This window comes from Olea europaea, chromosome 3 (assembly GCF_002742605.1).
Source record: "Olea europaea var. sylvestris chromosome 3, O_europaea_v1, whole genome shotgun sequence".
Lineage (NCBI taxonomy): Eukaryota > Viridiplantae > Streptophyta > Magnoliopsida > Lamiales > Oleaceae > Olea > Olea europaea.
In genome coordinates this window covers 473,028-484,086 of record NC_036239.1, presented here as the reverse complement: position 1 = coordinate 484,086, position 11,059 = coordinate 473,028, and the positions used below count along the sequence as shown (strand labels likewise).

At 31.5% G+C, this 11,059-nt stretch overlaps 1 protein-coding gene across 1 annotated transcript in view; it reads left to right on the top strand.

Annotated features, from left to right (window-relative positions):
* The first annotated feature begins 9,910 nt into the window (after nt 1-9,910).
* Nucleotides 9,911-11,059, top strand: part of LOC111390986 (protein SHORT INTERNODES-like) — a 2,388-nt gene continuing 1,239 nt past the window's right edge. Inside the window, exons 1-2 of the mRNA XM_023016120.1 lie at nt 9,911-10,569; nt 10,850-11,054. Of these exons, the coding sequence (XP_022871888.1) occupies nt 10,308-10,569; nt 10,850-11,054 (467 nt within the window). The 5' untranslated portion in view covers nt 9,911-10,307. The remainder of the gene's footprint in view (nt 10,570-10,849; nt 11,055-11,059) is intronic.

Below are 11,059 nucleotides of genomic sequence, written 5' to 3'. Positions count from 1 at the left end.
GTCCGAATCTAGTGGTTTTATACGCGGAGGGGTGTGTCAGTATACTTGGTAGAATCTGACATATCTTAACCAAACCCTTCGCATGGCATTGCATTAGTTCATGCATCATGACAAGAATTCTATCTCTCTAAATAAAATGGGTATGTACCGCTCTTCCCTGCCCCGCAATTCCTTAGGACTTGAGTAAGGGGCGGTACCCATTTTAAATATAAAAAACAAAATGCTTATATTTCAAGATGGATTATTATTTAGATGATGTTGTGTTCCGAAAAACATAGCTGTTCAGCTAATAAGCAAACTATGAGATAAAAACTATTAATTGTGGGCAAGAGATCTGCTCTAATAACAAATTATGAGATGAAATAAAATGATGAGATTATATCCCATAATTTGTGTGTTAGCTTCATGCATAAGCTCAATTTTACACTGCTTTTTTCTTTAAATCCCCTTCTATAAGAGGAGCAAAGTGGCTCTCTTTCTGTTTCTCTGTCTTTAAGGTTTATGTTTCAAGATGGATTATTATTTAGATGATAGATGATGTGTTCTGATAAACATAGCTGTTCAGCTAATAAGCAAACTGTGAGATAAAAACAATTAACTGTGGTATTTCTAATATTTTACTAAAGAGTTTCACAATGACTTCGTATTTCTTTGTCAAGTTTCCACTTGTTTTCTTTAACCAACTTTTTAGTGGAGTAAAAAACTGCAATGCGATTATATCTTTTAGTTTGCTTATTAGCATCATGCCTATGTTTGATTTTCGTCGTTGATTTTTCGCTGCTTTTTCTTTGAATCCCCTTAGAGGAGCAAAATTCTCTATTTCTGTTTCTCTGTCTCTCTCTTTCAGTAATTTAGATGAAGTTGTGTTCTGAGAAACATAGCTGTGAAATCACACTATGAGAGAAAAGCTATATATAATGTATCTGATAGGCTTACTAGCTTCACGACTGCCTCTGATTTTCTTTGTTAGCGTATTTTTGGTTGCCTTGTCATCAAACTAGGAGAGAAAAACTATATAACGTGTGAGAAACATAGTTGAGAGGTAATGCACACATTTGTTTGCCTTGTTATCAGGGACAATGAGAGAGGCATATAAGCGCAGATACGAAGCATCTTAATTGTCGAAATAAGACAGTCTCTAACAGTTATAAGAGATTTCGGTTGACTTTCTTGGAAAATCTTAGCTACCGTAGCTTTTCTTGCTCTTTACTCATGTGTGATGTTCTAACAGAAATCGTCTCACGGCCAGCAGATGCAACTTATGGAATTCTCTCTTAGTTCCTTCAGTTTTCGATGTAGGCACATCGAAGAAGTCATCTAGGGTAGGTAGCCACCACATTCCAACTCCAGTTTTAAGAGATAAGAGGTTCACTAATCCCATTTATATGTCGTGTAAACACTAAAAAGAGAAAATGTCAACAAATAGGCTACATACTGTATGCTGAGGAAATTGTTCAAGGGCCAGGCTGGTAATAAAAATTAACAAAAAGCATAATGAAGGCATTAAGGAAGAAGAATGGAAATATGCTCAGAAATGGCAAGCTCCTTTCAGGACCTAGTTAATTCTTATGCTGCTGCTGCTAATTCTCATCCTCATTCTTATCATCTGCAATTGTTGGAAATATTTGGAGAGGATACGTGACTGGATCGACCAACACCAAAATTGAGGCACGAGACTGAACAAGATAACTGGAATGAACGAAGAGGCTTGAAACACGTATGGAATACGAATTCTTAAAAGTGATATTTATTGTCTCTCAATTTGAGATTGCTATCCAACAAATAGCTTTTGCAGATGTAATAAGCCTTCACTGAGTTTGCACAAGCAAAAGTGAAAAATTCATTAAAGCAACATGAACAGTTAAAACGTAAAAGGGATTTTTATTTGAACTTTAATTCTATTCTGGCCATTGTTTAGCTTTTATCATGCTGTATGTATCATTAACAATATTAAATGTTTTTTGGTCAAGTAAAGCTATTCCTTTTTAGTATATTTTATGATCAATAATGTGTCTGTTTATTAATCTTGCGGGGTTTGTTACTATATTTGTATTTATGGGGTATGAATGAGCCTAATGCTACGGCAATTAACAATTTTAAGTCGCTGTAAACTGAACATATATTTTTAACCACAGAAAGAATTTGCCTCGTGGGACAAAATTTGCGTACTCCAGGTGACTTATCTTTCCAATCTTGCCTTGATTTATTCAGAAAACAGACAATTCAATCTTCCTCTAACTATGTTTCTCAAAAGTCTATTCCCCTTAAACTCACATTATTTGCTCGGAGAGAGTGTCAAACTTGAATTCCAGTTGAGCACAATCTCGAGAGTGAATCAGGATTGCAACTTGCTTCAAGACGTCTTGTGAAGTAGAAGAGACTTGGAGCATCTCTTACTGAATGGTAAAGTTGCTGGCTGTTGAGAAATTTGGCATTCCGGTTATGATTCCGCCCCGGAGATTTGTGTTGTATATTGTTCAAAATCAATAAGCAATTATGTGGAATGAAAAATCTGTTTTACGGGCCAAAAAATTGGCTGTGGCTGCATAGGCATTAGGCCCTGCCGTATGATGATCTATGCAAGACCGCATAGAAGGTTTGTGTTAGCCGTTAGTGACCATTTTGTTTGAATTTTTGGTGGCTCTTCAAGGGTTTAATGCACCACTTCATATGGCAATGTTTGAGGGCTATATATGTGGTTTGTTAATCAAGAAAACCTATTAAAAAACATACAGAATCATATTGCCACACTTAAGATTAATTCTTCATTCCAATAGTATTGAAAATCTATTTTTAGTCATATTCAAACCCCATTTCGCATTCTCGAATTTTGGAGGATCACACAAGTGCTTAAGTCTTTGGGGTGAACGCGGTTCGGTTTGGACGGTTTGCATTATATTTTCAACTCAAACTGTATTATGTAGTTTGAAATTTTTTTTCAAATCAAACCAAACTATTTTACTTTTTGAACCAAACCATAATTTACGGTTCGGTTCGGTTTTAATCCACGATTTATTTATCGACATTATAGTAATATATTTAACATAAGTTAAATATAAGTTTAAACAAGAACTTATAATGTTAAATGTTATACGTTCATATTTACCATGAAACCTATGAATAAATTATTTTCACAATTGGTTGCTAAAAGATGTTAATAGAATGAATACATCTTTCTTCATTTTTATTTACATTTTCTTGTTTCACATTTATATTATCATATAGCGGTTAATAAATGTAGAGTTACATTCTGTTATTATAGTTTGGTTAAAACTCTTTTTGTCTTGCTAGTGAGATGTTAAATAAAGATTGAACGAGATATGTTTAGATGTATAAAGATTGATAGAGTTTCAACTTATTGGAAATTGACGAATTTCATCCTCTAACTACTATATGAAAGTAGAAGGTAGTAGCACTAGTTAAGGAACTTTAACATTTCCACATAATCAATACGCTCCGTCCTTCGTTTTTTCAAAATCATAAACAAGTTCATTAATCATTTAGGCACACAAACATTCATTTTTTATTATCTAAACCACAACTTAAAGGTGTATAATAAGTTCAAAAAAACAAACAAAAGAAAGAACAATGAAAAATGACTTGAATAAGAATTTGAGACTCACTGAAAGAGAAGAGAGAAAGAGGTGATTCAGGTAGAAATTAGTAGACTAACAGGCAAAGGTGATTGACGACTCGTTCAGTAGTGGTAGACAATCGTCAAATGTTAGGGAAATGAGAGTTTATGTTAGGGTTTCTGAAACTTTGGACATGATTTGTTGATGTAGTTTTGTCGAATTATGATTTAAATTGTTGAAAATATATGTTTTTTTTTTTTTCATTTCATATGATTTTGGAATAGTTTTAATTTAGTTTAAATATTGGATGAGGACATGTGTTGTGAACATGTTAAATCATAGGTGAATAATGATGAACCTAATTTACTTTTTATAATTATTTCAATATGTTGGTTGTAATTTGTATTACTAAATTGATATATTTTTTTAAAGTGAAATTGTAAAATTTTTAAGTTAATAAAATTAATATTTTAATTAAAAAATTAAAAAACGGTTTGGTTCGATTATTTGCAGTTTTTAAAAATCAAAACCTAAACCAAATCATTTTGAAACGATTTTGTTCGGTTTGATGGAAAAGAAACCACGGTCCACATTTCAACTCAACGATTTTGATTCGGTTTACGGTTTCGTGATTTTTTTGTGCAACCCTATAAGTGTTTAATCCTTTACAATACTTGATAAATTCCTACAAACTGTTTGCCGATAATCCCTTTAAGCACCAAATTTCAATTCGAGAGGGGGCAAATATTGTTTGAGGATATCGATCACATGTTTGAGCCTCCATCTACATTTTCATCTTCATATCTTGTTCCTGATTTTATTCTTTGTTTATTCTCCATTCCTCTCATTGCAAAGATATATTTTCCAACAATTTGCGCAAACCTCATTTGGATGTGTTATCTATCATTCCTTTACTCATCTCTTCCTATCTTTAGCTTGAACAAAATTTATCTGAGCATCATGGGAAGAAGATGAGATTAAGTAAAAGCGTTGATATGCTGTTGGTTTGATTAAATCAGTCAAGAAACCCTTCCTCATCAAGATTTCTGTTGTTAATTGGAGCAAACCTGAACAAGGGAAGGTTAAGTTGAACAGTGATGGATGTCTCGAGGCCAATAAGATGGCTGGTGGTGATGGAGTTATTAGAACTTCTTCTGGTGACTTTGCTCTTGGTTTTTATGTGTTTTATGGTGAATGCTCTATTCTAGAAACTGAAGTGAAAGCTATCATTATGGGGATTAAGTTATTATAAAGTTTGAATGGAATCAGATTCTAAGGCTGCTGTGATGCTTATTCTACAAGAGGACAAAGGTCCTTGGAGTGTGCAATACATGCTTGAAGAACTTGGACAACTGCAGCAGAATATGGAGCTAAAAATACCCATATTCGGTTCTCCTCGAAGAGTTTAGAGGGGAAGGTAAAGATGCTTTAAGGCTTGACAAGTTAAGACAGCCCGACATAGCAATTTATAGATTAGAAAGATGACTATTTGTTCTGCCAACAAGCTTCATGCCCCTCCCGCCGTGTGAGTGAGTCTGCAAAATTGGAAGTAGAGTGGTTTTTCTCGACCTTCTCCATCCTGGCTCAGGATGAATGCTGGCAGCATGCTCAATATATGCAAGTCGGATGGGAAGTGTTCCAATATCACGATCTTATATAGAGGAATAATGGATTTATATGGCATTGGAATTGATAGGTTGCTGATAGCACATGAAGGTGAACTATGAAAGAAGGCATGTAACCATAAGCTAGAATGCAAAGTAGCAAAAATGACATTATCCAAATTTAAGACAATTTGCATGATCGGTGTCCAGATTTTAGTGAACGGATGTCATATACTAATTGTACAATTTTGATATGTTGGTAAGCTCATCAATGAACTCTTCAAAAATTTCTTTCAAGCAAGCAAGTTGAGATCTTTTTTCCTATTTGATTGTCCCACCAATAAAATAACATGATCCAGACTTGAAAAATAGAACCCGGTCCCAAAATTCATTTTTGTCTCCCAATTCTAAAGTGAATATGAGATGGATAAAATAGATGACATGAATTTTTGTTTCCACTATGTCCACTATAAATAAACTTTGTGACTTGGTTGTTGAGAATTTGTTTGTCGTTTCAAATCACACTATTGAGTAAAAAGTTGAATGGATAAGAAACATAGGGCTCTCGTCAATACCAACTTAGGATGTTCCTATTTATTCCGATGACATTTTATCCATTTACCTAATTTTATTTTTTTAGCATTTTAATGTATTTGACAGTGAAACCTAGAAAATGATAACCATAACTGGTGATAAATTGCATTACTATTAGGGTACGTTTGATTGCAAAAATAAAATTTGGATGGAAAAAATTTTTTCCAGGGAATTGAATTGACTAGAAATTATTTTCCTGGGAATTATCAAATTTTTGTGTTTGATTGCTATAATTTTCCATGTGGAAAATGTTGAAATAAAAATATTTTTTAGTGTTCGTTTGACTTTATTTTACATGAAAATTGTCAATTAAAGGGATAAAATTCACTAGTATTGGGGATGAAATTTGTTTTCATTGCCAACAAAAAAATCAAGGAAATCATCTATTTTTTTGTGTTCGTTTGGCTTTATTTTATATGAAAATTGTCAATTAAAGGGAAATATTTTTTTTTACAATGATTCTTAAAATTTGTTTTCCAAAAAAAAAAAAAGGAAAAAAAATTGGTAAGTTGAAAATTGAATTATCACCATTTTGGTGAGAATTTAAATTCCTCAAAAACTGGGAAATTGTCTACGTGGCCAAGAAAAGTGGAAAAGGTTTTTCATGGAAAAATTGTCCTACCAAACACCACAAAAGTTGAAAAATCTTAAAGTGGAAGTTGGTATTCGAATTTCAAGTTCCATGAAAAATTTCGTGCAATCAAACTGGCCTTAGTTATTTTCCATTTTCCATAGAAAATCTTTAGCAATAGTATTCCCATCCTTCTATTCATTTTTACTCACTTTCAACGTGCAGAAATACTTAATTAAAGACCAACTTAAAGAAATGTAGAAAATAAAGTCTATTATAGTAAGAGTTAAATTCTTTCTCCTTAAAATGAAATTGTCCTGCGTCAGTGATTGCAGTTTGCCTATAAACATAGTAATAGTATCACTCCAAATTATATGGAAAGTTTTCGTACAAAGAAATTATGTAAAACAATTAAAATTCCAGTGTAATACCTCTTCTGAAGGTTTCACATACACAGCATAACTTCTATGATTTTAGTGTTGATGTCTAATTGAAGTTTGGATTTATATGACCGACAAGAAAGTAAAGTATCTTTACACAACTGGGAAACAGCCTAATTTTCCTATTTGTAATGATTAAAATTCATATTTTAATTTAAATCAAAATTAATAATTAATTTCAACCATATATTTTATGGATTTCATAATTTTTTAAGCATACATTTCATCATTTTTTTATTAAAAATTATTAAAAATTAATTTTGACTGTCACTATAATTAATTTCGACTGTCACTATAATTAATTTCAACCATATATTTTACGAATTTCACAATTTTTTTAAGCATACATTTCATCATTTTTTATTAAAATTTATTAAAATTTGTTTTTGGATTAATATTTTCCTTATTTGAGCCACGTTGTATTCCAAAAAATGTATTTTTGAATAATATATTGATAAGAAATGTGTGGTTAAAAAGTAAAGAAAAGTTTTATATTCACGTGTAATATTATTTTATTAAAAATGTGAGATTAAAATAATGTCAAATCGCTGTTTAAAAATGTATTTTTTTTTAAAAAAAAAAATTGGCTCAAACATAGCAATTTTGAGTACAGTACCTTCAATCACTTGGAGAATATAAATGGTCAAACATTGCGGCTTTGTCAATATTAGTTTCTTTTTAATCTCTTTTTCAGTATGAATGTAAACACTAGGAGGGTTCCATGACCCGTCCTATTCCTCGTCATGTTTTACCAAATTAAAACCCAATAAAGCTCAGGACAAGACACTGATTTTAGTGCATTCCAACAAAAAATCAAAAATTACAGATATTTTTGTTCTTTTTTTAGGCCCTTTTGTTACTACCTCAATTTTAGCTTTTCAACCCTCTTTATAAATAGTTTTTAATTGATCAATGAGTCTATTAATTGATTTATGAAATTCATAATTTATTCAAAGAGTTGTTTCCTTCCGATTCGATTTACATAATTATATGACTATTACACAAATTCTCAATTATAATCAATTAGCAATTTTATTCACATTTATAACAAAGCCCTGCAAAACCAAATAAACTTAAAAAATGAATACGTGGTTAAATTTTTTTATTTTTTTGAATATTTATAAACTATAGGTTTGAAATATATTATTTTATTCGAATATTTATAAATTATAAGAAAAATAGGGTTGAACTCTCTAACCTCTTACGTTGTGTGATTATTAATCTTCAACCAATTAAAGTTTATAACTATGAATCTTCACGTGACTGTCAGAAACCTTCAATTTGGAAAATAAAAACATATGCGACCTTCATGTGATTAAAGCTAAAGTCATGCAATTTTAACGTCTATATAGGTAGTTTCAATTAGGTACTTACATGAAACCTAAATTCAAATGTTAATTTAAAATGTTAAATTACTCTCTCATTTCTTTAAAAATGTTACTCAATGTATTTATAACTTAGCCCATGTTTGAACCTTACTCATACATTCTCTTAATAAAATAACTTTATGTGCAAATTTAAAATAACTTATTACTTTTTATCACATATTATTCAAAAAATCATTATTACAAAATCTATTTCCACAAAAAATAAACACAAACATAGCCTTGATTACTTATAACTTCTCAAACATAATTACTTAGAACTTCTCAAATATAGCCTTAATTACTTAGAACTTCTTCAAGGGACTCTCTATTTTAAAAAAAATATATTCTATCATTTGGAGAGTATCTATTAATTTAGAAAAATAAAATTTTGAAGTACTTTAACAAATTTTTTATATTTAACACTTAATTTTACTACTCCAAAAAATATTTATTATTTTACTGGAATTATCCCATTATTTTATTATTTTCTTATTATGGTGGAGGTGAGTGAGGAAGAAAAAGATAATTTTTCCTTCATTTTTCTTAATTTTACTACTCCAAAAAAATTTATTATTTTCTTGCAATTTTACCATTATTTTATTATTTTCTTATTATGGTGGACGTGGGTGAGGAAGAAGAAGATAATTTTTCCTTCATTTTTTTTTTGGTTTTTGATTTAAGTTTTTAATTATTTTATGGAAAAAAATATTAAATTACTATTTTGCCCTTTTAAAATTTAGTAAATGTGGTCAAAATTAATTTTTTTGGATCAAATTCACTTTTATAGGTCAATTAATAGTAAATTCGACAGATTTCATTCAAAAGGGTTTCAAATGCAACGTTTTAAAAGCTTTGAGGTGATGACTGCAATAAATGAAAGGTTAGGAGAAAGTCTATTAATATTTAAAATGTTTAGAACTTTTACTACAATTATCCCATTATTTTTTTATATTAAAAATTGAATTTTTTTGAATTTATTAAATTATAGCTCTCTAAATTAAAATTTTAATTTGAAAAGTCTTTGAAAATATAATTATAGCGGTTGACCTTTAAAATAGATAGTCAAAGTTTGAACAAATTTTTTATTGGCATTTATGCAGATTATTCTCCCCACTGTTTACTTGTTAGGGCTTGAATAGGTCATGGAAGAAGCGGGTTTTCCGGGGGAGGTACTTTGGTGAAGTGATAACTGTCAGGCCCTCGTAACCAGGAGTTACAAATAAAGGGCCGTTTGGTAGAGATTTTGAGAATTGATTTTTTGAACGTTAAATGAAAAGTGGGGTTCACATGTGAGAGAATAAATCAAAAATTACGGCTTGAATAGTAAAATAACGGTCAAAAAATTAATTTTTTGGAGTAAAAAATTCCTATTAAACGGGGCCAAAATAAAATATGAAAAAAGAAAAATAGAATTTTCTACTATTGTAGATGATGATCTAACTGTTTATAAAGTTTTGATTTGAATGCAAATAGTATTCCATTTACTGTGGTGTTGCACCACCCTAACCATGCATCGCCTGCTCAATTTACATTTCCGTACGTAATATACCTTTTTTAAGGGATTCTCAGCTTACTTTAAACAGTGTTGAATTTTCTCTGTACTATAAAGAATAGTATTCCATTTCCATCCACTCACCGTGGTTTTCCATCGCCACGACCAGGTGTCGCCACCCTCCATCGACGCCGTACGTAATATACCGCGTTTTAAGTCCTTTTTAAGGAGAGTGATAATTTTTCTCTTTACTGTGATACTTTTTTTTTTCCGCATCTTTTATTTACTTTAATTTGTGAAATTTTGGAAAACTCGCACACTGTTGTACATTTTGTACGTTTATACAGAGACCCCTTTCTCAAAATAATCCAAAATTGTTGCAAGGTGCTAAAAAGAAAAAGTTGAAAACCCCAACAATTATAGTACACTTGAGCACTGAGCCATGAACGCACCTAGAACAAGAAGAACAGGAGTAACACCTGTGAAAAAACACCCAAATTTGGCAACAAAAGAGTGAAAACTCAGAGAAAAATAAAAAAATAAAAAAATTCCCAACAGGTACAAGATTTGAGAAAGTTCACAAGATTTCCAAATTTTTCGTCTTTGACCCAGAGAAAGAAAGGACGAGGTGACTATTGTTAAAACTGAGTGGCCTATTCTTGTCATGATGAGAAGAGAAGAATCTGAGGGAGGAAGCAGTAGGTGCCAAGACTGTGGAAATCAAGCTAAGAAAGATTGTGAATATTTGAGGTGTAGAACTTGTTGCAGAAGCCGAGGTTTTCAGTGCCGAACTCATGTTAGAAGCACTTGGGTTCCTGTATCAAGAAGGCGGCCAAGACATCAGCAGATGCAAATTTCCTCTATTGTTCAACAACAGCAACTCCTTGGACAAAACCCTAAAAGATACAGAGAGAATCCGGCAGTAGGTACTGTATATTTCACACTGTACACAGATTTACAGATCCACAAACACAATACATATGTAAGCTTGAACAATTGAACTACGTAGTCAAAGTGTATAGTTCACAAACCCTAGAGCCTGCAGTTTTCTACAGTGTGCTATAAAACCATAACCAGTGTTCTAGATGTACTTTAAACAACACAAAAATCTTAATCTCTGTATACTTTAGATTTTAAGCATCCAGAGTTTTATTTTTAATGGGTTTTTCTTAGTTTGATTATTTTATGTGTTTTTATGTAAATCAGAGCTTGAAGAAGGGAATTTTCCGTCGGAAGTGAGTTCTCCGGCGGTGTTTAGATGTGTTAGATTGAGCACGACCGACAATGCGGAGGATCAGTATGCATACCAAACATCAGTGAACATTAGAGGACATGTATTCACCGGCATTCTTTATGACCAAGGCCCTGATGGAACTTATGTTGCCGGAGAAAGCTCTTCCGGTGGCTTGCAGCACC